Below are 25,454 nucleotides of genomic sequence, written 5' to 3'. Positions count from 1 at the left end.
TGGCCGCAGGATAGCCAAAAGGAAGTGAGCGGCTGGCTACTTACCACTGTTTCTTAAAACTAGAGCCTGTCCAGAATGTGAAGAATTGAGATAAAACATCCCATGACAATTAAATACTGCAGACATAAATTGCTACCACTGCCATTTCGCTTGTGGTGCCGGCTATCTTACCCGAGATTGACTGTCGGGGCGCAGTCCTTGTTGATGCCTGCGGCATCCACAAGGCATTGGCAGATGCCAGTTCTACTTATGTTCCGCAGGTCTTCCTTGCCCTTTGCTCCCATGTCTTACCGGACGAAGGAGAGAGAGTAGTCATGATCAACCATGATCTCTTTCACAGGACTATATCCGTGAGTAATCACGGAAGTAAATCTTTCATACCAGCTACTTAAATTGCAGCCACCATGGGGATTTCCGGATGGCACAGGATGGCACAGGGATCGCAGCGCAGCCAACCTGACGGTCGCAAAAGCCGCCCGGCAGCACAAGGATGTTTGTTATTATTATTCATGATCCCTCCAAAAACCCCTTATTTCTCTTTCCCCCAGATCTTTGCATCAATCCTACAACTACTCTATCGGCCATCCGGGCGCTGAAACCGATAACGGCTTCATCATGCCGGCTGGTGACCTTCTGGCCTCGCTACTCAAGCATGCCTCTTTTTCGGCCGCCATCGCGGTCGGCTTATACGCGACGCTGTTGGGCCTACTGACAACGCAAACTTTCCAATCCCACGTGGTGTATCTGCATGCCTTCGAAATGACATGGCTTAAGGACCTCAATGTCCCTGAAACCTTTGGCTTTCTACGGAACCAGGTCACCCCTTTTACAATCTGGACTCCCGATGGGGAGCAGCTTTACGCCTGGCACATCCTGCCCGTAGAACTGTACCGTCAGCACGAACAATCCCTGGTCGCGGAGCCCGCCGGATTGGTCTCCGACATTACCTCCCGGCTCTCCTTCCAGCTTCTGCGCGACGATCCTGACGCTCGCCTGATCTTGCACATGCATGGTGCCGGGGGTACGGTGGGTTCGGGATATCGCGTTCCTAACTACCGGGCGCTGTCCGCTGGCCAGCCAGAGAAGATCCATGTTCTCACTGTTGACTATCGGGGGTTTGGGCGGAGTACTGGTCAACCCTCGGAGGCGGGCCTGATCACCGACGCCCGTGCGGTGGTCGACTGGGCCATGACGGTCGCTGGCATTCCCCCTTCTCGTATTCTCATCTTCGGTCAGTCCATGGGGACTGCCGTCAGCCTTGCCATCACCCGCGACCTGGCCGTCCAATCTCCGCCCGTGGTCTTTGCTGGCACCGTGCTGGTGGCCCCGTTTGTTGACGTTGCGACGTTGGTTTCGACCTACCGTGTGGCGGGCACCATTCCGATCCTGTCCCCACTTGCGCGCTTCCCATGGCTCTTCGAATCTCTGCAGCGCTTCATCCGGGACAAGTGGCTGAGCAAGGATCGCATTGCCGAGTACGTACGGGCCAACGAAGTGAACAGGGAAAGATACCATCTTACCATCATTCATGCCGAAGACGACTACGACATCCCCTCGTACCACAGCCAAGCCGTGTTCTGGCATGCAGTCCGAGGAACTGTACTTGGAGGCATCAGCTACGATGAGCTAGAGCTCAAGAAACTAGACACCAAAGTAGACCTTGGCGCTGCTGGTACTGTCGTGGAATGGAAGACCGACAATGGCATCATCCGGGAACAGATCCTGAAGACTGGCTTGCATGATACTATAATGGGGTATCCGGTAGTTACCATGGCCGTTATGCGTGCCTTCGAATCGGTAAACCCGGCCTTCACGGGTCTGCTGCACGGAAACTAGGATGAACCGACATAGAGGCAATGAAAAGGCCACCGGGATAGGTTGGATGCACCGCAAAGCAGCTGACAGATTCAGCATAAGTTGTCATTTTCACATAGAACACTGCCAATCCTGAGCTGCTTCTAGCCTACGTAGAGCAGCAGATGGTTTAACTACCACTTGCTATGGCTGCTAATGATAGCAACCAGCACCATTATAATCACTATGCAGTTTATGTACCGTTAAAGCTCCTGGTACCAAAGTTAGAACATTCTTCTTAGCCGGGGGTTGTCCATGAACTTCAAAGCGACTCAGGCCTTTCTGGGAAGTTAGCAACTATTGACTCCTCAGATCGCTGTCTGGTTTGAATTCGGCCCCCTGTGATGGTCACTGGATGCATGCTACACCTAGTGACAATAATACAGGAACAAACGCTTCGATTCGCCTGATGGCGATGTGATAGTGAATGATAGGGACAACCAAGTGGGGCTGGTCATTTTGTATTCGCTGCTGTCCGATATCTCCATGGGTGCTATTGTTATAGAACATGGGTTCACCTTGTCTTGATTGAATGAGCTTGGCCAATGGCAAGGATAGCCCCAGCTAGCTAGGGTATCTACATATGCCAAGTGAGTTGGATTGGCAGGTAATCCATGTTGATGGTCTGGACTGTTGGTTGGGACAAAGAAGACCCCTGTATGTTTTTTTGGTCATTGGTCATTCCCATACATACAAGGGCTACTGAGAGATCACGGAACTTCCCTGACCTCTTGCTTCGCCAACCCCAGCTAGGCCGTCCAATCCAGCCTCATCTCTCTCCTGCCCCTCCTCCGTTCCCTTCACCACCCGCCTGCTCATTGTCACGGTTAATTCCATGCTCTCGCCTTCATTTTTTCGAATGGCCTTATAAAGACAAGGTCCTCCCCTAGTTGGTCTGGAGCAACATCGTTATCAGCAACGTCATCATCGCCATCATCGAAATTTCAAGTTCCATTTTCTCTTCTTTGACCACTACTTCGCTGCCTATCATGACTACTTGGACTCCTTCTTCCGGCTATGATCCGCGCTCAGAGCTACTTCCCAACATCTTTGACCACTATGCCCAGGTCAAGCCAGAAGCCATCTATGCAGAATACCCGGTGAACCCCATGACTTATGAGGAAGGCTACAGGCTAATCACCTACAAAGCTTTGGCCAACGCTATCAATGGTGTCGCTGGCTGGCTGACAAAGACCCTGGGCCCTGGAACAGGAGAAACTTTGGCCTACCTTGGACCGAATGACTTGCGATACCCGGCATTGGTATTGGGCGCAGTCAAGGCTGGATACTGTGTAGGATGGCCCGTTTACGTAGTGCGGCTTCCGGGGAACCTGCTGACATGGGTGTATTAACAGATGTTTCTTACGTCGCCGCGCAACAGTGCAGTGGCCCATCAGTCGCTATTCATTAAATTAGGGTGCACGACGCTACTGGCCCCTTCACCACGGCCGCCATTCATCGCGGGAATTGTCGACGCCCACTCAGTGAAGGTTGTTGATGTTCCTAGTATGGCTGAACTACTCGCCACCCAGTATCCGGTCTTTCCTTACCACAAAACATATCCTGAAGCAGCACATGATCGACTGGTTATCCTTCACACATCGGGGTCAACGGGAATCCCTAAGCCCATCATCTGGACCCATGACAGTGCCGTCAAGCATATGCATATGCAAAGACTCGATATACCCGCTGGCTGCGAAGGCCAGGACAGCTGGGGTTTCGGCAAGCGCATGTATCTCTCTTTGCCTCCTTTCCATGTAAGGTTTCCACAATTACAGCGCACTGCAACTGCTAACTGCTACTGTAGGCCGCTGGACTAGGGCATATTCTTTTTATTACCATGCCTGTTGATACCACCCTGATAATGCCTACTGCTGCCGGTCTTCCCAGCGCGACCGGGATGGTAGCGGCGAGGAAGCAGACCCCTTTTGACTGGGCAATTGTTGTCCCATCAATCGTACTGGAATTGTCTCAATCGGCTGATCTGCTGGAGTACTGCGGCAACCATCTGGAGTACATGATGTATTGTGGCGGGGATCTGCCCCAGCCTGTCGGGGACATAGTAGCCCGCAAGCTGAGAATTGTGAACGCATATGGCGCTTCCGAGCTGGGGATCCTGAATGTGATCCACGATATGGGCAAATGGGATCCCCTCAAAGACTGGCGCTATCTTCACTTCCATCCACAGCTGGGCGTTGAATTCCGGCATGTGTCCGGGGACGAGTATGAGGCGGTGATGGTGCGCACACCAGAGCGCGAGGGTCACCAATTTCCATTTTCAATCTTCCCCGACCGTCAGGAGTATCATACCAACGACCTGATGGTGCGCCACCCGGATCCCGCCAAGTCAGACCTCTGGCGGCCGTCCGCAAGGTTGGATGATGTGATTGTTTTCCTCAATGGCGAGAAGACAAATCCCGTCTCGATGGAGGGCCACATACTCGCCTCTAATCCTGAGGTGACAGGGGCTCTGGTGGCTGGCGCACAACGCTTTCAAGCCGCTCTCATCATTGAACTGGGCTGCTCAGAAGTAGGACTGAGCACGAGCCACCGGGCCGCTGCCATTGAAAGACTCTGGCCCAGCATACAGCAGGCGAACGAGGAGTGTCCAGCCCATGCACGTATCGCCAAGAGCCACATTCTTTTCACCACTCCGGAGAAGCCCATGCTGCGTGCCGGAAAGGGCACCGTACAACGCGCAGGTACTTTGGCAATGTACGCAGCGGAGCTCGACGCCCTCTACGCGGACGCCGAGAAGCTTGCTCAGCATGACGCTGGCGAAACACCCGGTCCCGGGGCCGTGGACGATGTCGTCAAGGTCGCTGCGTTCATCCGCGCGTCTCTCCTGGCCATTACGGGTTGGAGTGCGGAGAAGGTGTCTGATACAGAAAGTTGGCTCACTCTAGGACTGGACTCGTTGCAGGCAATAACGATGACGCGTGTGCTCAAGCAAGGTCTCCTTCTGCCAACTCTCACGCCTAACTTGATATATTTGCACCCCTCGATAACGGAGCTTACCCAAGCAGTTCAACAGCTGGACATGCAGGATAAACAGTCTACAGAAACCCATCAACAAGGTCTTTTTCAGGAACGTGACGAACTGCTACAAAAGTGTATCAGTCACATCGAACAACCCAATCCTGCTACCATTTTCACTGCCAATAGAACAATCCCCGCAACGCAGACTGTAATCCTGACCGGCTCCACTGGCCAGCTGGGAACTTATATCCTTGATGCGCTGTTGAGAGATTCTTCTGTGGCCCACGTCCACTGCCTGAACCGACGAGACCATGCTCGTGAGAGACAACACAACCGCATCAAGGAGTATGGCCTCACCCCACTGGCCGATAACGAAGGCCGTCTAAGCTTCTGGACCGCGGACCTAAGCCAGGATGGTGATTTGGGTCTAGAGCCCGATGTCTACACCCAGCTGCAGCAAACCGCCACGCTAATTATCCACAACTCCTGGACCGTGAACTTCAACCTCCCCCTAGCAACCTTCAAACCCCACACGCAGGGCGTGGTAAATCTCATAAACTTCGCGGCATGCAGCCCACAAGCTCCGCATCTATTCTTCCTCTCATCTATCAGCTCGGTCATGGGCCATCGTACTAGCGAGTCTGGCCTGCTACCAGAAATCGTTATTACCACCACCACTCCCGCCCCGAATGGCTACGCCAACAGTAAATATATTACCGAACATCTGCTGGATTACGCTGTAAAGCAGCAGCAAGAGCAACAAAGCGATCCCAAACAAGCACGAGCTGCCCCATCATTCTCCTTCGCTCGAGTAGGCCAAGTCGCAGGCGCTGTGCGATCTCCCGGCCTCTGGAACCGTGCGGAGTGGTTCCCCAGTCTTGTTCAGAGCTCACGACACCTCCAGGCTCTCCCCGATACCCTGGGTCTGATGCACCTGATCGACTGGGTACCTGTTGATCTTCTAGCCGAAGTGCTAGTTGAGCTAGCTCTTCTTGGGGCTGCCGATAATCATGGCTGCTCCTCTGCTACCGTTTCGCCCCCGGCGGTCCAAGTCTACCATCCCATCAACCTCGAACCTCAATCCTGGGATTTGATACGGCCCGTCGTTGCCGACACCCTTCTCGCGCAGGGCAAGGACAACACCGCGAAGGCGATTGAAACCATCCCATTACGCGAGTGGGTGCAGCGTGTCCGGCGTGACATCGAGGCAGCCAGTGTTAGCTTCTCGGCTGATACTAAGGATGGCAAAGGGTTGGGTGGAAAGGAGCTGCAGGCACTGTTGGAGCAGAACCCGGCTGCCAAACTGTTAGATTTCTTTGAGGGTTTGGAAACAGGGCACACTCAACCAATTGTTTTTGAGTCGGTGCACACTGCGAAGATGAGTAAGAAGTTACGTGAGGTGGAGGGCGTACGGCCTGAGTGGTTGAGAAAGTGGATTAGGGAATGGTTGGCCTAGCTTGTTTGTTTGGATTGAGAGCATTACTGGTTCATGTTGTTATGTTTCGGTGAGCCGCTACATCAGATAAATTCATAGAATTATACCTTTGCTCTCAACCTTGCGACTCTTTCGGCTCAAGCCGAGTAAATGCTATCATAGGTTGTTGATAAACTGGTTCTAAATGATATCGCACGCCGCAGCACATGGCCGAGACCGATTGTGTCCTGTCACATTTTATTATTAGGTTCCTACAAGTACACCGTTTGCCAAAGGGTTTTGTGGAAGGGAACGGGGATGAATGAATTGTGTAACATAAGTCACCTCTCCCTTGGGGTCAAGTTCTCGCCGATGTAAAGATCGACAGTGGGTCGACCAGGCCCAATGTGGAGTTGCATAGCAAGTCGCCAAATCGATACTCGCTCCTAGAACTCGTCTTTAGCCTCACTTATACTGTGTTTCTGTCCTGCTACAAAGCGCTTCCTCTTCCGACTTGTTGCCACGCTATGATCTAGGTACCAAACATGAACTTCATTTACAGTGGGGCGTTCGGTCGCTGATGATATTAGACATAGTCCTAGCTCGGCAATGTGACAGGTCCGCAAACCACTGACCTGGAATTGTTGAGCGTGGTTTTCCTGCAAGGGGGCTAACTGATGGATGGTATTTGCCGACAGCTGACAGGTGATGCAGAATTTGCCATTTTGAGCGAGGGTACCTTCAATCGCGACACCCTACTTGGCTCGATCGGCGGGTGGCTGTACTAATTGCCATGGCTGCCAATAATACGCTGCAGCAGAGGTTCTGCAACCATCATTGATGACATCAATCAGCACCTTTGCGATCGCGATGTAGATTCACGTACCACTGACACTCCTGACACTCGCGAAATCACATTTCTTTTAGCTTGGGGTTGCCCACTGTCTTCAAGGCAGATCATACTCCCCTGCTACACTAGACAATCGCCCTGTCATAGCCGACTTCCACTCACGATGGCGGCATCAGAGACTGGTGATCTTGGATATGACCATGACAACCTGCGGCATGTCGTGATTACTGCCACTTGCTTTGCGTTGATCCTTTCTACGGTGTCGGTTGCCCTACGTCTGTACTGTCGCAAGATCACGGGCACCAAGGTCTTCTTTGATGATTACCTGATCATCGTGGCATTGGTAGGTCGTGGTTCCTAGGCATTCTCAAAACTCGAGCAAGTATGGCTGACACTGGATGCTGGCGGCAGGTTTTCGAATATGCAGTGTCACTGGCTGGAGTTGTCTGTGCGTAACCTCTCAGTTTGGTTGACTACTGCACCGGAACCTCTTTGACTGATGAACCGCAGTGCTGTATAACGGACTGGGCACTCACATTATCTACGTTCCTCCTTCAGATTTGGTAGTGTATTTAAAGGTTGATGATATCACTCTGCTTGCACCCCCGTGCTACTGAGCTGACAGTGCATCCAGACTCTAGCCAGCGGCAGCTTCCTATACACACTATGCATCGCATTCACGAAGCTCTCCATCCTCGCGTTATACAAGCGAATCTTTTCCATCCGACCGATGATACTAGCGGCCAACTCTGTTGGGGCAATTGTCATCCTGTGGTGTTTCGGGGTATGTCTGATCGGGGGCGTCGCATGTATTCCATTGGAGAAGCTTTGGAACCCGGCGATTCCCGGCGGATGCATCGACCTGGCCAAGTTCTACTATGGGCTCCAGATCCCGAACATCGTGACTGACGCCGTCATCCTGGCGCTACCGATGAAGCACGTTTGGAACCTTCAGGTGCCGCGTGCGCAGAAGATTATGTTGACAGGCATCTTTTGCCTTGGTGCTTTGTGAGAATTCTCACTCCCCGCTGTTCGGATTACTGTTGCTGACATGGATATGCCCTACTTAGAACGCTTGCCTTTGACATTGTACGGCTGGTGACACTAATTGAGCTTTCAAAGGCCGGCAGCGATATTACATGTAAGAATTAAATAAGTCTAACTGAGTTGGATGTACTCGACTGACAGGAGATGTACCATGACAGATGACCAAGTACCCGCCAGTGTGTGGACCTGCATTGAGCCCGCCGTGGGTATAACAGCTTCTTGTCTGTCAAATATGCGACCACTGTTTCTTTCCTTGACACAGTTGCGCGACAAGATGCCTCGTCTGTTTTCCCGACCGTCACAGATTGAAGCGGTGGAGGTAGAGGACTCAAAAATCGTATTCACTCAAACTGTGCGAGTCAACAGTAGTCACGCTGACGAGTCGGACACGGCGTGTCGCAAGGGCCCTTTTGCTGGAACGCCATCGCCTCTATCAATAGGGACTAGTGTATCGACAGATTGATGAACTGCTGTGACACACGGAGTGATTCAATCGCTGATAAAATTGTGATTATTCCGCATAAGTGACCAGGCGGAGGGCAAGATGATGTTTGACACCCTTATACATCTCAACTAACTGATTCTGCATCTCGTATGAGTTGAGATACATTAATAATCTTCAGTCACACTAGCCAGATAGCCATTCATCTGCTCCTGAGAGCGGGCGTCAGTACACAGGGAATAAGAGCACAGCTTGTGGGGAACAGCTTATCTTGCATTTCCAGCCGACCCACTGGCGGCGATAACAGACCAACCGCGGCGAGAAAAGTGCCGGTCACCAGGATGGCCCTTGCGGGGGTTGTCTATCGCAGCTTATCGCGTGCGGAGAAGCATCGGAGTAGCTGTTAGCGTATATGTCCAGATTGTATTCCGTCTCTGGTGCTTTGACACCTTCGTCTTATCCCAATCCTCTTCATAGTGTGTGTACCCAGAAATACCTAGCTAGTCATGGCAGAAGGCCGTCGGTCTGCCCGCGCGTAAGTCACTCACTCGACACTTCTTGTTCCAGATATTCAGCTCACTGACGCTACTTGTAGATGCGACGAATGTCGCCGCTTGAAGGAAAAATGCGAAGGAGGAATCCCCTGCCGACGATGCGCCCATTTCCGACGTCCCTGTGAATCCAAAGCCCTCGCGTCGCGCGCCCGAGATTTTCGCATTTACGTTCCCAGGCGAGTTTATTTCTGCCACCTAGGCACAACGGTACGCTGACTAGTTACTGCAGAACACGGCCAGCCAAGTCCGAGGTACAGGAGTTGCTGGACCGATGCAGGTACATGGAGCAAATCTTGAAGCATACAATTGAGGGCATCGAGCTCGACACCAAGAGCCTGTCCCGTCTGGCCAACTCCTTCACTACCGGGAAAAGTTCAGATCATATAGGAGTGACTAGTCCGGCTGGACTTGCTCTGGAGGAAGAGGATTGTACGATCGATCCGGTTGGTGATACCACCACGCGTACGTCTTGCTCTTGCCGTATTTATTCGTGCATCATAACTGAGCTTCATAGACTTCTCTGGAGAATTCTCCTATTGGAATTTTTCCATGCGCATCAAACAGCGCATCCAAAGTCGCATGCGGACCAAGAGCCCCGACCGTGTTTCGGGGTACTGGCGGGCCCAACATCTCAAGACCAACGAGCATTTATCAGCAGCGCTGGCATGCTTTCCCCCTCGTCCGATTACTGGCTTCCTGGTCAAGACCTTTCTCAAATATGCTGCCACACATTGGTTTCTGGTAGATGAAGATTGGCTGTTGGACCGTGTGCACCGGTTATACACCGACCCTGCCAGTCTTGGAGATACGGCTGCCGCGGTGGCAAGCATCCTGCTGTCTGTGCTCGCAATCGGAACTCAATATGCACATTTGGAGTCCCCTAGTGACCGAGATCCCAAGAATCAGACCTCCTCCTTTTCCGAAGAAGATGTCGGGGTGCGATTCTACGAACAGTCAATCAGACTACTACCGGAAATAATCGAACTGTCCTGCTTGGAGAGCGTACAAGCATGTCTACTGCTCGGATTCTATGCTCTTCCAGTGGATGCCTCTGGACTTGGCTACATCTACGTGAACCTGGCGGTGCGTCTGGCTATGCAAAACGGCATGCATCGGAAATGCCGCCGGGATGCGTTCAGCCCGGTCATGATGGAGACGCGGAACCGGGTCTGGTGGACTGCATATTCCCTGGAGAGGTCTGTGATGACCACTACTGTTGTTAAATCTGGCTAATATATCGTAGGTTAATTTCGATCTTCCACGGACGCCCCTTGTCTGTGCATCGCGGGGATGTGGATGCAGACCTCCCCAAGGCTCGCGCAGACATGGGCCAGACACAGTCCGCCTGGAGCCCGCAATGTGCAGTCATCTCAATTCAGATGCTAGACTGGCTGGAGGAATTTCTCCATGACATGTGCGACACCCAACCACCTGTGTGAAGGTTGTCATCCTGATAAGTGTACAGATCTCGTCTCAGGCACGCCCAACCAGCAGCACTGCCCGTTGTCATAGGCCAGCTAATAGCCCGCAAAGAGTCCTGGAATCGCTGGTGGGCAGGCATCTCTGACACGCTCGTCAACCCAATCCAAATGGGAGACCAACCGAATCGCGCCGTTATGCACCTGTGTTTGGAATCATGTCTCCTGCGCATGTTCATCGGTCGCCCATTCCTTCTCCGCAAGGAGTCCCCTACTCATCACAATGCAAATGCCCAAGAGTCTTCCGAGGAATCGTACTTCCAGCCTTCCGACCGCGATAGTCTCATCGGCGATTGCATCCAAGCGGCTCAGGAGGCATTGGAGATCTGTCGCCAGCTGCGCGATCACGGACCGGGACTGGCACGAGCGTCCTATCTGGAGTACAGCGCATGTAGGGCTGCTCTACTGGTACTCATCGCATTCTCTGTGCAGAATCTGTCAGACGCCTTGCGCCAGCCCATGCGGGAGGGACTCGCGTTGCTCCGGGAGATGTCCGCAGCAGGTGATTCTGCACGATCGGAAGTATCCCTACTTGAAGCATTGGAGAGATCCCTCGCGCGTCTGCACACAGTGGCCCAGCGACCAGAGCCCGCTTCGGAATCTACGGGCCTGGTGTCTGACTACGAGGCCTTCCGCAACTGGGGAACGACGTGCAAAAAACCTGCATCCGACGCGGCCCCACTGCACCCTGACACAGTCGAGCCGTGGACGGTTCCGCCGGACGGAATGGAGCAGCTACCCCCGTTCGATCCAACCCTGGATATCTCCATCTTCGGCGGTGCCAATCTATCGCCGTCCGCAACCTGGCCCACCCGCACAGAGACCCAAGTGCTAGAAGAGTTCCTGGCCGGTTCGAGTTTAGATCCAATCTGGACTCATGTTGATCTTCCATAGCTTACATTACACTACAATAATCGTGTACCATACTCATTCCAAACCATCCATTCATTGTTTCGACGCAGCAATAATCTTCTCCGCCATCTCAGGCAACGACTCCGACACCACATCCAACGGCGCATCAAACACCTTATAAGCCCCCTCCTTCTCATAAACCGTACAATACGCACCGCGGAACCCGACCTTCGTAGCAGCAGTGACATCCCACAAATGCGCCGCGGCAAACCACTTCTCCCCACCCTCATTACCTAACCTCTCCCACGCGGGCCGATACGCCGCCAACGCTGGCTTCGCCACGCCCGCCGTATCACAGCTGAGGAAATTCTCCAACGGCATATCTACGCCCGCTCGCTCAAAGTATCCGCGCACCCGCTGCGTATCACCCGTCGTCAAACACCAAACCGTGAACCCGGCGTCGCGGAGCTTGGCGAAGCATTCGCGCGCGCCGGGACGGAGCTCGAGGGCGGCGTATCCGGCTACGCAGGCGTCGCGTTGTTCGGGGGTGGCGAAGCTGTGGGGGTCGGAGATGCCGATCATGGCGAGGGTTTGGTAGAAGAGTTCGGTGATGACAATTTTGTAAGGCTTGTAGCTTTCGGAGATGGAGAGGAAGGTGAATTGGAGCTCGGCGTTGGTCATCCATGTGAAACCCAGGGTTTGGGCGGTGATGTTGTGCGCCTTGAGTTGGGGGCCGAGCGTGCGCTCGATGGTGGCGTAGAAGGCATCGAAGGACACGCAGGTGCCGACGACGTCGAAGACGACGTGGTTGGGCATGTTGTGTTGTGTGTGCGAGAAGTAATTGAGGAATGGGGGGTAGGGAGAAAGGGTTTGTGTGGTATCGCGGTTATTGAGGGGTAGACGCGTTATCGCGGGGAACTGCGTGGCATCAAATAGTGCTAGTAGTTGTGATGTGGTGGGTATCCGCCGATACCGGGCGAGGGGCACCAGCTTCGCCCATTTCAGTAGGCCGGGCCGGTCGCATTTGCACATACAGCTGACATGCGCTAGACGGGGACTAGATTAGGTCTAAGCGCAGGTTAATTCAGGGGAAATTGGCGATATGCGACCAGGCGCTGATACTTGATAACGTGTTGATAAGGCGTGTTGATAGCCGGCGTAGTTATCGTGCTGACACCACATTTTGATAGCCAACTTGAATTGAGAATACACCGAACTACCTGTTGTATGTCGGAACTACATTTCATTGCTTAGTTTAGGCTGACTAGCATACAATGGGACTTTATTATGTAGTATGATGCTCAATGGCTGCTTGCTAGAACGCAATGTGGGATCCAGTACCTTGTATACTTGACGGAAGTCTCCCAGCAGTGAATATATATATGTTGAAAATTGACAAGGGTAGAGAATGACTGCTGGCTAATACACAATGCTATTGAACATTATAGAAAGACCTATATATACATTACTCCCACAAAATATTCAAGCGCCGTAACCCCCGTTTCGGCTTTGGCTCCGGCTCCGGGTTCTTCTGGTAATGCTCGATGAAAGGCCGCACAGGCACTTCCTCCAGCGGAATGATCTTCGACTTCATCCACCACTTGTACCCAAAATACAGCACAAAATAATGGGGACGTTCAAGTACGACGAGATAAAAGTCTCCGTATCCCATTGACCGTGAATGAAAGTCTCGTACCCGCCCGTCAGAAACAGCAGGCAAAACAGCACCAGCGTGATCCATGTACTCCATGGCTGGAAGGGCGCCGCCCACGGCAATTCCTTGTGACGATCAATCCCTTGCTTTTTGCATGCGTAGTAGAACCGGAGGTACACGATACAAATGATGCCCCAGTTGACTAATGTCGAGATAGACACGATGTCCTGCAGCCAAGTGAAAACCGTGCTGGCCGAGCTGGACAACGTCATATATCCCAGCGCCATGAATACTCCCAATAGTGTCACCGCCACATACGGAATGCCGAACCGGTTCATGCGCATGAAGACTTTCGGTGCATGACCCTCTGCTGCCATGGCATAGATCACGCGCGATCCTCCCAGCATGTTCGAGTTCCCAGACGACCAAGCCGATGTCAGCACCACCGCGTTGATTATCGAAGGCACCACTTTGATACCGGCATTGCGCGCCGCAATGACAAAGGGAGATTCCGAGGCTGTGCCTGAGGAGCCGAGTAGGTTGGGGTCGTCGGAGGGAACCACCAGCCCGATCATGAAGATGGTCAATACGTAGAAGAGTATGATCCGGACGAAGATGCGACGAGCGGCCATGGGAATGGATCGGCGTGGGTTTCTCGTTTCGGATGCTGCAACTGTGATGTTTTCGATACCAGAATAGGAGTAGAGCGCACTGTTCAGGGCCGTCCAGAATCCAAGGAAGCGTCCTAAGGAGCCCCCAATACCTAGATATTGCACGAATGGACCCGGGTCGCGCCAGTAGCGGAAGCCGATACTGACATGGTTTGGACCACCGCCACAAGTAATGACAAGGGCCATGATATTGATGCCAATCACAAGCATAATCTTAAGGATGGAGAAGCCGAATTCAAGCTCACCATACACACGCACAAACACCAGGGCGGTGATCAACATCAACAATCCGAAAACAGTAATCCAGATGGCATTGTTGATGGTCGTCCAGAATTCAATCACCACGGCGGCAGCGACAATTTCCGACGGAATCGAAACGAGGTAGGAATATATTTGATTCCATCCGTTGGCGAAGGCTAGGGCGGGGTCGACGAAGATCTCTGCGTAGCGAATCACGCCGCCGGCCAACGGCACCAAGGCACCCATCTCTCCCACCGCAAACACCACACTGGACACTAACAGCCCCATGATGCTGTATGCCAGGAACCCTCCCAACGGTCCTGCATGAGCAATGGCGCGACCTGAACTCAAAAACAGCCCTGTGCCAATTGTCCCGGCCAGGGCAATCATCTGAATATGTCGTTGGTGCAGGCCCTGCTGAAAGACTTGGGCCTCGTCGAGGTGGCCGGGTACGGCCTCAAGGTCCCCATTCTCTTCATCGGTCTGGTAGGGGGTCTTTTTCTCTGAACTGAAGGAACCGTCCATGATGCGGCCGGGATGTGTATGAAATAACTACCCTGGGCCAGAATTATGAATGCGATCTGGGAATTGGCATTGGGCGACTTTGTATATGTCTGATGCCCAGCTCCCCGCATTGCAAATCGCCATAATCTCGTTGGTCCAGCGCAGGGATGATCCATCGTGAAGCCCTGCTCCTCACCGTGTCGCTGTCCCTCCAGTGCATTCCTCCCTACCGGCCCCAACTGCCCAAAGGGGATAGTCCCGGCGCGACCGATAAGATTGGCGCTAGTCCACTATAGGAAAGTCCGGTCCGGTGTGGAATCAGATACGATGCGATAGCATCAGATAAGACTCCCTTATCGTCCGCCCAGAAAACACGGTCGCGTTCCAGTTTTTCATTTCTCAACCGCTTCTCTCATCGTTTTTGCGACTGTACACACCTTCATCATGGTTGCAGCTGGCTGTTTCCCCGTCCCTAACCCTGGCGAATGTTTCTGGCAGAATGAGCCGCATCAACTGCATGATCACCGCTCAACTGAGCAGCTCCCCGATCACGTGGACATCGTGATCATCGGCGCCGGCTACGCCGGAGCTAGCACTGCATACCATCTGCTGCGTGACCACGGCGAAAAGGTCAAGTCCATTACCATCTTGGAGGCCCGGGGAGCTTGCTCCGGTGCGACGGGTCGCAATGGCGGACATCTCCGTCCGGACTTTTACGGCCACATTCCAACATACGTCGACCGCGCAGGTGTTCGCGCTGGCGCAGAAATTGCCGAGTTCGAAATTGCCAATCTGCATGCCTTGAAGAAGGTCGTTGAGGATGAGAAGATTGACTGCGACTTTACGCTTGCGCGATCCATCGATGTCTGGTGCAACGAGGAGGCGGCGCAAAAGGCAAAGGGCACATATGAGCTTATGAAGTCCCTGGATCTCGAGTATATGAATGATGTGGTGTTTTACACTGGAAAGAACGTGGAGGGAGTGAGTACTGATCAGTCCCCAAATGCAGTCGAGGATGCTGACCAAACAGATCTGTGGTGTCAAAGGTGCCAAAGCCTGCGCCTCCTTCACGGCGGGCACCATGTGGCCGTACAAATTCATCCTACACATTCTCCAATCCGTCCTCGCTACGGGCAAGGTCAATCTGCAAACATTTACCCCTGCTACATCGATAACCCCCGGCCCGGAGGGCGGCTATACCATTGAAACGTCCCGCGGAAAGATGCACGCAGGAACGGTTGTGCACGCCAGTAATGCTTACGTGGCCGGTCTGCTTCCCGAGTACGAGAAGAATATTGTGCCCTGCAAGGGTATCTGTTGTCGCATTACTGTACCAGAGGGGAAAACCGCACCACTATTGAACAACTCCTATATCAACCGCACCGAAGACAACACCCTTTCCTACTTGATTCCTCGTCCCGATGGCAGCATCGTTGTCGGTGGAGCAGCCGCCAAGTTCCGCTCATACAAGGAGCAATGGTACAACAACGTCGATGATACCGTCCTCATCGACTCAGCCAAAGACTATTATAATGATTACATGCAACGGACGTACCGTGGATGGGAGGATAGCGGAGCGAAGGTCGATCAAATATGGACGGGTGTCATGGGATACTCGTATGACTCGAACCCGCACATTGGAGCTGTGCCCGGCAAGGACGATCAGTTCATCCTGGCGGGATTGAATGGCCACGGCATGCCGGTGATTTGGCGATCGGCACAGGAGCTTGCGCGCATGGTAGTGGAGAAGATCCCCTTCGAAGAGACGACTATGCCTCGACTGTTCAAGACGACGCAGTTCCGGATCGACCGCGCCCTGAACGGACAGGAGAGCGATGGAGATATTTTGGGCACCGGCAACTTTCCCTCGACAAAGCCATGAGCAATTATCTTAGTATTCTTGACTGTATATATTTGCGTACATAGATTATTTGCCCAACCTTGTATCATACTGCAACTGGGAAGTTTATTGAGTTTATAGTTTCATCTTCGAGACGAATAGGAGAAGGTAGATCACACTCATACGGATAGTTATCTTCTTTTAGTTGGTATGACGCACGCGCTTCTGACCCAGCCGGAATCCAGTGTCTCCCCACACGAGTTCCACTTCGGGTATTTGCTCACCCGAGGACGCAGGACTGCGATCATATTTTCGTCCCTCGCGAATCCTGATCCAATTCGTCATGGGCGTGGAATCATCACCAACCTCATCAGTTGTCTGGGTCTCGTCCGCGTCGTGTCTTGCCGTAATGAGCATCCGAAGCATCTGCCTAAGCAGCTCGGCGTCTACTACTTCCGTACTTGTATCGGAAGGAAACGTGAGCGACATCGGTACTGTACCGGAAGCAAGATTACTAGCCCGCTTATTGACGAGGATAATGCTAGCCTCGAGCATGGCCAGATCTGGCCACCACAAGTCGAACTGGTACATCTCTCTGAGACTATCGACGACCGCCTCTTGCCAGCCTACCGAGGGTAGACGTGAAAGCTGATAAACAATTTCCCAGCGTTCTCTATTTGGCTGAGTTTCCGGGGTGAACCCGATCCAGTACATCTGGGTGATATCCCAGACATCAGGATGATCCGGACTCACTTCGAAATGAGAGGATGGCATTATCTCACAAGCTCGCTTTGCACCACGGGCGCGCAAAAGCCGCATAACTTCTGGTAGTTCGGTGTAAGCCTCGGCAGCGCGCGTCGGTGGTCCTTGACGCGGGTCGTACACCGTCTGGGCCGCGAGCGCACGAACTCGTGGGGCCCCTGGACTGTACGCCGCCAGAAGGTCGAGATGCATGTGTCGGCTTCGCTCTGCTGACGAAATAGCGCTGTCCAGAACGGTGGTAGGGTCTCTCGGGCTTATCAGACTGTTGATGGCCTCCTCGAGACCGACATCAAGCAGGAGAGTGGTGGTTTTCACTCTTCCCGCCATGGCCGCCGTGCTGAGGGTGAGGATGGCACCATTGTACGGAAGATAGTGCTTCTTGTATGCCTGTGCGATGTTACACCCTTCAAGACTCGCCAGATGTGACAGTAAGTGATGAATAATATCGTGAGTCTGCTGGTCACTCAAAGTCTTGTTGTTAGCCAAAAGGCAAAGGACATCCTTGTCCTCTCTGGTACGGGCTCCGAGATCAGCTCCATTGGCGATTAGATAAAACAAACGTTGTTCAGGATCCTGGGTGACTTGGTTCGTGTCCGCGGCTATCAGCAGAGGAGTAAGGCCTTGTCGATCGCCCAGATTCACGTCGGGTGGGGAATCGTGGGCAAAAAGAATATCACAGGCGGACCGGAATTCTTTCTCGGTGTGATAAATTGTCACTAAGAGGTGAAGAGGCGTCTCTTCGACGAAGTCATTGCGGATGTCTAAGGACGCCATTCCTGATACTATCTTCTGCAAGACGTAGAGGTATGAGTCGGGATATGCTAGCCGTGGGCCTGTGATTCTGGCCCATTGATGGAGTACTTGAGCGAAACAGAATTAGTCCAGGTAGGGTGCTCCATATTGCACAGAACATTACTCACCAGTATCCTTCGAAGTTCCTCGAGGACCTTCAACATCCGCACCGGCATTTATCAAAGCGCATAAAGCACCCCCATTCCAGACTCCATCTTCTGCCGCTCTCACGACAGCCGTAGTTCGAGGGTATACCTCGTCCCGGTCTTCGAGACTGGAGCCCGCCAGAGTAAGTACGGCGACAAGATCTGTCATCTGATGGACATGACTATCCCAACTTCCGTGTCGTATCCAGTAATGCCATGCCTGCCGTAGAGGACCATGATGCTCTGGTTGATGGAAGGTCATCAGGTGAAGCATGTTTCTTCCACGTGCATCCTTTGCTCCGCCGTTCGCTCCTTTAGATAGAAGGAATCGTACTACTTCGATGTCTCCGTACCAGCTGGCAAGACCTAGGGCAGTGGTCGCATTGTCTGAGTCATGATACATGGCATTGACATCAGCACCGAGGTCTAACAGGACCTCCATTGCTGGCATGTTACGAGCGAATGCTGCCCAATGGAACGGTGTCCCCATGGGTAGCTCGAAAGGGCTTGTACGTCTTGGTCAGTATCCGCGGCATGTCAAGGTTATACAGTAACCAATGAGGACTTACTAATGAGCCATGAAGTTCCTTCGCGCCGCGTATGCACCTTCCTCGGTTCTCTCCGGAACCATCAAAGCATTTACGTCGGCGCCTCCCTCCCGGATAAAACGTGTCGCAACGGTCCTCGTAGAGCACCCCGGAAACGTGATTAGCCAGTGCAAGGGGGTCAGCTTGTCTCTTCGGGTCGTGATGGAGGAAGCTGCACCCTTGTCTAAAAGATAGTAGACCGTGTTTGTCTGCCCAGCTTGACAGGCCTTGTAGAGCGGTGTTTCGCCATTGTCGTTCGGCACGTCAACTGGCATCTTGGCATTTTCAACTAGCCATTGAACAACGTCGATAGATCCCAGTGCTGCTGCAACATGCAATAGCGTATTGCCATTGATATCAACGACCCTCTTGTTCGCTGTAAGCCACTCCTCTGCTCGTTTTCGATCTCGAGCAACAGCTAAGATGGCAGGTTTACGGGTGAAGGAATCTGTACAAAAGCCACCTGCATCTCGAAACGCTTGCTTTGCAGTCTGCAGCTGCTCCTCTGTGACCCTCGATGAGGGTGACGCAAAGAGATATCCTTCAGCCACGGCTTGAAGCAACCATTTATCCAGTGTCTGTTCATCGAAAGCCGGTGTCTGGCCATGGGCATGCATGAGCTGCGCATACACTGCTCGAGCTGGCGAATAGCCACTTCGGGCCGCCTCGGTGATGTAGGTAAGCAGGCGATTAAGGTACGACGGCTTCGCTCCGGTGATGCACTGGGCCATACCCAGCAGAACGTCACCGGCATGTCGCAAAGACAGGTCGTTCCGGGATTCAGCAAACTGCTGCTCCAGCTCTGCAAGGAGGGAGGGATCCAATCGGTACCAAAATCTGGGCCCTTGGTTGTGCGCCGGGTCGATGATGCCGACATTAGCAGCGACCCTCCGAGTGTCCTGTGCCACGGCAAGCCTTGGGGTGCGTCAGTCAACAGCCTCGAATATATGTCAGATAGTGAATGGTATCTAAAGTTACCAGGATGAAAATGCAGGTGTATCCAGCTTCAGCAGTTCAGGACTTGCCAGACTGCGTTTCCAAGGATCCGTTGCCAGCAGCTGTCGGAGAGCTTTGCCTATTTGCATACGAAGTGGACCAGTGATGGTCGCATCTTCTCTCAGCATGAAAAGTGCAACCTCGACTGGCTCTTCTCCAGACATCTTCAATTTGACTGGCTCACCACGATTGATGAAGGTGGATAGAATGAGCAATCCCAAGCTGTAGGAATCGAAGCGGAACATAACGTCTGGGTTGAAAGCGTCACCCTGCCACCTGGCGTAATCGCTAGCTTCAGGCGCCCGCCAGTCCTCGGTTCCATAGTAACTATCAATAGTGAGCTTGTCTTCAGGGGACTCTAAGTCGACGCAGACCCCAAAGTCGCTGATCTTGGCGCACAGCGGGACTTTCTCATTCCCTGCAGAATCTTTGTAGATCAAGATGTTGTCTGGTTTGACGTCTCCATGAACGATATGCAGCCGGTGCAGCGCCTCGAGACCTGAGACTACATCTAGCAATAATTGATGCCTAACATCCTGGGGTTGCGACCCAAGTAACCTCTCGTTGTCAATCTTGAGAAGGTCGGTAAGCGTCATCAGCGCCTCCTCCACGAACAATACTGGCACTGGAGTATCGGGATAAGGGTAATCGTATCCCCAGGCGACGAGTTTGGCAATGTTGCGGTGGTTTCGTAGGTAGGGGTTCGATAAAGCGAGTACTTCCAGCTCCAAAGACCGTAGTCGTTGACGATAGTCTGAGCCGGAGGCAAAGCTGGAGTTTCCTTCACGGGATAGAAACACTTTGACACGTTTGATCACCAAGCCTTCGTTGCCAAAGAACCGGCCGGGGATCTCCTTGTATACTGTAAACTGTCCGCCACTGCCAATCTTGACTGCGCGGCGCTTGAGATTGTAGGTTTGCAGATGACGAGGTCCATGGATACCGGTTCGCGACAGGATGCTGGTAAAGTCGGACACCGAGGTCATCAGAGCATCCTCCCCATTCCGCACTGCTGTGACTCTTTCCTCTAGGAGATCGGTGGATGATAAACTGTTTCCATCATGGGATTCTTCGCCGTCAACCAAGCTGAGCGGGTCGAGATCTGGGGGCTCGGATGTGTTGTCGAGGAGGTCGTCGGGAGAAATACTGGCTCCGCTATCATCGAAATCCAGATCGAACGGGTCCGTTTCATTGATGCCATCTTCGTCGAGGGTATCGAGAGCCTCCTGCAGTAGTGCAGCGCCATCATCGTCGAGTAAATCCATAGCGTGAACGAAAGTATGGTTGAGCTAAAAGACGAGTCCTCCTCCGTTTCCAGGATGAACTGTTGATGAGAGCGGGATGAACTTCCCTTCCTTGCCGTGTGCATCGCACTTGTCACTCGCACTACCGCTAGCGCTGACGCTATCCCCACTCATACGAGGCAGTGGCTGTGGCAAAGTGAAGTTATTCGCTGCGAGGTCACGAGCTATAGTCTAGATATTATCCTTTTTTCATTTTAATTGCTGGATCGGGTTCAACTTGTTTGATTTACTGCTTTGTGGTACTGTTGATTCGACTTGTATCGTGATGTTTTTCTTCTCTTCTGTTGTCCAGCCACTTTACCTTTCCTTTCCCTAAGATTTAAGCATAGTAGCGGATGCGTGTAGATACCTGGCGTAAGTGTTCCCGCTAACCATCCGAATCATTCTTCACATGGGCGCACACTCTCCCTTGAACCCGCAAAGGGACAACGTCAGCTGGTTTGATCCATCCTCCCCGTTCATATCTCCACAGTAATAGATAGACCCCTGTCCGAGCCTTGCCTCTACCACAGCAGCTTGAGTCCGATCCACAAAAGTTGGAGCCCAAACTAGACTTTGCCTTACCGCACCCTCAGTCGGAATATAGAGCTTGTCCTCGGATGGAGCGTACTTGACATGAAGCACCTTCATGCTATACGGCTTAGGCAATGAAAATGGCTCAACGTTGTCAGGCAAGAGACCGGAGAGATTGAGTTGGAATGTTGTGCGATGACAATCGCCATAACTCCAGGGAAGACCAAAACTCCGAAGAATTCCCTGAATTTACATTTGCGCGCTTGACGGTGGCCACTTACAGGAGCCTGCTTAAGAGTCTGGAATAGGTGCCATCGAGGAAGTCTTGATATGCGAGAGAGAGAAGAAGGATTTCGGGGTTTTCGATTCAGGCCATAGTGGTGATATTGGCGATTGGAAAAGATGTGGAGAATTGATCGCGGTGATTGACTTGTTTTGCGCACTTAGATCAACACAAATGAAGGACAGCCGCCGGGAAAGCAGGGAGTAACGGCAAAAGAGAGAGAAGGAACAACAAGGTATTAGGCTGTCAATGGTAACACCTTTTCAAGCCATATCACAGACGAAGCCCAAGGAGCACGCTGCTCGTTTATTACTCGGGCCGCACTTTCCTATCCCGAGGCCAATTAAACAACCCATTGTGGGGGGAAACAGATCCCACAACCAATGACAATCAGCGGCTCCAACGAACCCTAGTATTTTTATCGGTCGGGTAATGAATGGCAAGGGAATGGAAACTCAGGCACTAATACCATTGCCTGGGAGTTCTGCAGCTGTCAAAAATGATCAATAAACTTACTCAACATCACGATTTTGTTTAACCCGGATAACGGTTCTGCTCACTAACCATTTGAATCTAGCGTCGAAAAAGCAGAATCGTCACCGAAAATGATAAATATTTGGTTGGCGGGAGCAGCGGCACCCGATAGGGTAAAAAGGTTACGATTATAGAAGGGTTCATGGTTGTTGTATCAGGTTTTTCCCCGTCTCCATTTGAATACGAGGATAGTACCTCATGATCCTCCTAACATTCCCCTTTCCAAGCTAGGAGATACCTGTTTCCAGTATAGCTGGGACGCAGGGGTTCCTCACGTCAGCGCTAGGACACCTGTCAGACCCGCCGACATGACTCGTCTCGGGCCCCTACGTGGTGGCTCTGGCGGCAGCCCGCATATTAATACTTGCCAGTTGCCTTGCTGATCTGCTATCTCTTTAGGTAAACGCTGACATATCATACGAGGCTGGCCAAAATGGATGTCTATGGTACCGCAGTCACTGCAGTCCAGCAAGTCATCCAAGTGACCATCTTCATCAAGGGCGTCATTTCAGACGTCAAAGCCTATGACGATGATCGGGCCGCCATTCAGCTTCGATTGGACCTGCAGTTGACATCGTTGGAGTTCTTCCAGCGTCGGTTCTTGGATAAAAAGCGCGGTCTTCTGCTCCCAGGACAGCTTCCCGACTGGGTCGGAGAGACAATATGTAACCTCTTGCTGAAGATGGGTCGCGTGTTGGTTGAATATCGCGCTCTGGTGAAAGAGTATGAGATCTTGGATGCTTCGACTGCAGCACTAGACCACGGCGACGATGCCCTGCCGAAGGGAGGAAAATGGAAACAGTCGTTCCTCGATCGGACTAAGGCCAAAGCCAAGGAAATCAAGCTGAAAGGATACGACTGGGCGCTCTTCGATAAGAAGAAACTACTGGGTGTCTTGGCCGAATACAAAGAATGGACAGACAGTCTGCGAGACCTGATGCAGCACTTCTCCCAGGAGGCCTTGTACACCCTGACGGATGGCTCCGCAGCGAAGTCGCCGCCAGCAGCGACCGAAGTGCAAGGAACTGGACTAGAAGAGGTGGTCAAACGACAGCAACTAGCATTTCTTCATGCACCAGCTGATTTTCAAGAACTCGAGGGTACCATTACTGAGTCCAACAGCTCATCGGATGGATTTCACTTGGGTACGTGGACTCATCAGGATCAATCAACTCCGGTAGTCCTGGAATTTCGCCCCTATGACCGTCGTCTGCGATATGATGATCTTGATGAAGAAGAGATCGCAGAACTGAAGGCACCACTGCGGGACCTGGCTTGGCTCCTCCAGAATGCCACGTTTTCCGAGGGGAAAGAGACTGCTGAGGTGTCACAACCAACGATCTACTCCCTCCAGTGCCTGGGATACAAGGATGATGCAGAGAAGGAGCGGACCGTCTTTGCGTACCGACTCCCACTTCACGATACTGACAATAATTCGATGCCAGTGCAGAACAACCTGACGACCTTGCACAGCTTGATAAACCAAGTAGATCCTCAGACCAAGCGGCCCACAAAGCCATCGCTTGAGGATCGCTTCGCCATCGCACACTGCCTCGCACTAACCATTCTCAACGTCCACGGTTCGCTCTGGTTGCACAAGAACATTTGGAGTCGAGGTATTCTTTTATTTGAGCAGACGCAAGACAATGGCGTTGAGCTTATGTCCAAACTGACCCTCACTACAACCGCGACGTCCAGCAAAGGCGGACTACGAAAACCGCGCCTTCTCGCATTTCTCAGCGACTGGGGCTATGCTCGCCCAGTCGAAGGGGCGACTGATATGCGTAGTGATTTCGAAATTGAACCTAACCTTTACCGCCACCCCGACCGTCAGGGCGACCCCAACCGACCATATTCCCGGCTCCATGATATATATGCGTTAGGCGTGGTTCTGTTGGAGATTGGGTTGTGGAAGACAGTGTCTCGCCTCTTCGAAACACGCATTAAAGAGGGCCAGCGTACTCGCAAACTACCTAAAGGTCGCGACGTTCGTGCTGCGTTAACATCGCTGGCCCAACGTGACCTACCCAAGGAGATGGGTAGCGCTTATGCCTCTGCAGTTGTGGCCTGCCTTAGTGGCGACTTTCGCAAGGGGAGTGATCCGGAACTTTCTCTGGATTTTCGCGCGAAGGTGCTTGACTGCGTAGCCGAGGGATTGCAGCTTTGACCTGGAGCCAACATCTGTCCTTTGAGCAGCATCCTATAGCGCACTGAAAGACCTTATGATTATTTTTCCATGTATGCCTCATCTAGTAGACTAGTTATCAATCGGCGTTCATATCAAACCAGTGTTTGCACCTGCCATCTACGCTCGTTGTCCAGCGCTATAGTTGATTCTAGCCGTCGACTGCCCTCTGACCAAACAAAAATCCTCGACATTATCCCTTCCGACGAGGGAAAATGTATTCAGAGATCATTCCAGCAAATGTTTGAGTGCGTGCTTCACGATGAAGATTGCATTGGATGCTACCGAAACTAGGGGATCATCCTGATAGCAATTGGTCCTGTTTGGTCCTCTACTTTGAACTTGTCCACATCCCCTCCCAGAATATAGCCCTTTTCCCTGATCTCTTTCTCACTGGGTCGGTCATCAAGCGAGCACAAATAATTCCCTCCCTGAGACCATGTGTGCAGGTTCTTCCCTTTGATTTCTCCTTCTACATCACCCCAGCACCACCATAGAACCTCACATCGACCATGGTTGACTTTAATCTCGAACTCTTCCCCGGGTGTAATATCTTCCGGACGAAGTGTAGAATGTTTGAATAGCCGATCAAATGATATTTCATAAGGTACCACGATGCCCGTACCATCAGCTGGGATGGTAAGGAGGCGGTACCCTCTTTCAGACAAGCTTGGCCCTTCAAAGTCGTCACGATAGCGCGGTCTAATAATTCCAAAATCGATGACTCGCGATGGATCCTGCCTGGAGACGGCACCAAGCCCAAAAACGCCGATTTCTAAACCCTCGCCTGCAAACACCGACCGGTCGGCGGCGATGGTGACTGATCGACCCGGGCACGTGGAATGGATGATGCGGGCGCAGACAAACACCTCTAGAGAGTGGGAAGAGGAAAGCGACAGAGTCGACGAACTCGTTGTTAGGATGAGAGCAATAGTCACTCCATCACCTGCAGAAGGCGAGTTCATTATGAGAT

The 25,454-nt window shown here is 52.4% G+C and overlaps 10 protein-coding genes across 10 annotated transcripts; 6 read left to right on the top strand and 4 right to left on the bottom strand.

The window, feature by feature from the left end:
* Nucleotides 1-615: 615 nt before the first annotated feature.
* On the top strand, nt 616-1,836 carry AKAW2_40042A (alpha/beta hydrolase; the record flags this gene model as incomplete). The annotated part of the gene is made up of 1 exon (XM_041688330.1): nt 616-1,836. The coding sequence occupies one exon, from the start codon at nt 616-618 to the stop codon at nt 1,834-1,836; it is 1,221 nt and encodes a 406-aa protein (XP_041542125.1).
* A 1,007-nt stretch (nt 1,837-2,843) lies between these two features.
* Nucleotides 2,844-6,289, top strand: AKAW2_40041A (putative NRPS-like protein biosynthetic cluster; the record flags this gene model as incomplete). The annotated part of the gene is made up of 3 exons (XM_041688329.1): nt 2,844-3,146; nt 3,210-3,611; nt 3,662-6,289. The coding sequence occupies 3 exons, from the start codon at nt 2,844-2,846 to the stop codon at nt 6,287-6,289; spliced, it is 3,333 nt and encodes a 1,110-aa protein (XP_041542124.1).
* A 971-nt stretch (nt 6,290-7,260) lies between these two features.
* AKAW2_40040A (uncharacterized protein) lies at nt 7,261-8,607 on the top strand (the record flags this gene model as incomplete). The annotated part of the gene is made up of 6 exons (XM_041688328.1): nt 7,261-7,440; nt 7,509-7,545; nt 7,608-7,660; nt 7,732-8,105; nt 8,168-8,238; nt 8,303-8,607. 6 exons carry the CDS (start codon nt 7,261-7,263, stop codon nt 8,605-8,607), a joined length of 1,020 nt encoding a protein of 339 aa, XP_041542123.1.
* Nucleotides 8,608-9,092: 485 nt separating this feature from the next.
* Nucleotides 9,093-11,512, top strand: AKAW2_40039A (transcription factor domain-containing protein; the record flags this gene model as incomplete). The annotated part of the gene is made up of 6 exons (XM_041688327.1): nt 9,093-9,121; nt 9,182-9,316; nt 9,370-9,602; nt 9,655-10,336; nt 10,384-10,554; nt 10,606-11,512. The coding sequence occupies 6 exons, from the start codon at nt 9,093-9,095 to the stop codon at nt 11,510-11,512; spliced, it is 2,157 nt and encodes a 718-aa protein (XP_041542122.1).
* A 51-nt stretch (nt 11,513-11,563) lies between these two features.
* On the bottom strand, nt 11,564-12,502 carry AKAW2_40038S (putative 2-haloalkanoic acid dehalogenase; the record flags this gene model as incomplete). Its single annotated transcript, XM_041688326.1, has 1 exon — nt 11,564-12,502. One exon carries the CDS (start codon nt 12,500-12,502, stop codon nt 11,564-11,566), a length of 939 nt encoding a protein of 312 aa, XP_041542121.1.
* A 558-nt stretch (nt 12,503-13,060) lies between these two features.
* On the bottom strand, nt 13,061-14,560 carry AKAW2_40037S (aromatic amino acid and leucine permease; the record flags this gene model as incomplete). The annotated part of the gene is made up of 1 exon (XM_041688325.1): nt 13,061-14,560. The coding sequence occupies one exon, from the start codon at nt 14,558-14,560 to the stop codon at nt 13,061-13,063; it is 1,500 nt and encodes a 499-aa protein (XP_041542120.1).
* A 423-nt stretch (nt 14,561-14,983) lies between these two features.
* Nucleotides 14,984-16,421, top strand: AKAW2_40036A (NAD(P)/FAD-dependent oxidoreductase; the record flags this gene model as incomplete). Its single annotated transcript, XM_041688322.1, has 2 exons — nt 14,984-15,520; nt 15,570-16,421. The coding sequence occupies 2 exons, from the start codon at nt 14,984-14,986 to the stop codon at nt 16,419-16,421; spliced, it is 1,389 nt and encodes a 462-aa protein (XP_041542119.1).
* Nucleotides 16,422-16,580: 159 nt separating this feature from the next.
* AKAW2_40035S (uncharacterized protein) lies at nt 16,581-20,927 on the bottom strand (the record flags this gene model as incomplete). Its single annotated transcript, XM_041688321.1, has 4 exons — nt 16,581-18,001; nt 18,062-18,585; nt 18,649-19,581; nt 19,645-20,927. 4 exons carry the CDS (start codon nt 20,925-20,927, stop codon nt 16,581-16,583), a joined length of 4,161 nt encoding a protein of 1,386 aa, XP_041542118.1.
* Nucleotides 20,928-22,729: 1,802 nt separating this feature from the next.
* AKAW2_40033A (uncharacterized protein) lies at nt 22,730-24,463 on the top strand (the record flags this gene model as incomplete). Its single annotated transcript, XM_041688320.1, has 1 exon — nt 22,730-24,463. One exon carries the CDS (start codon nt 22,730-22,732, stop codon nt 24,461-24,463), a length of 1,734 nt encoding a protein of 577 aa, XP_041542117.1.
* Nucleotides 24,464-24,771: 308 nt separating this feature from the next.
* On the bottom strand, nt 24,772-25,446 carry AKAW2_40034S (uncharacterized protein; the record flags this gene model as incomplete). Its single annotated transcript, XM_041688319.1, has 1 exon — nt 24,772-25,446. One exon carries the CDS (start codon nt 25,444-25,446, stop codon nt 24,772-24,774), a length of 675 nt encoding a protein of 224 aa, XP_041542116.1.
* Between the last annotated feature and the right edge of the window lie 8 nt (nt 25,447-25,454).

This window comes from Aspergillus luchuensis, chromosome 4, assembly GCF_016861625.1.
Source record: "Aspergillus luchuensis IFO 4308 DNA, chromosome 4, nearly complete sequence".
NCBI classification, from domain to species: Eukaryota; Fungi; Ascomycota; class Eurotiomycetes; order Eurotiales; family Aspergillaceae; genus Aspergillus; species Aspergillus luchuensis.
Note: the sequence above shows the minus strand (reverse complement) of the source record. Positions and strands in the feature narration are given on the sequence as shown.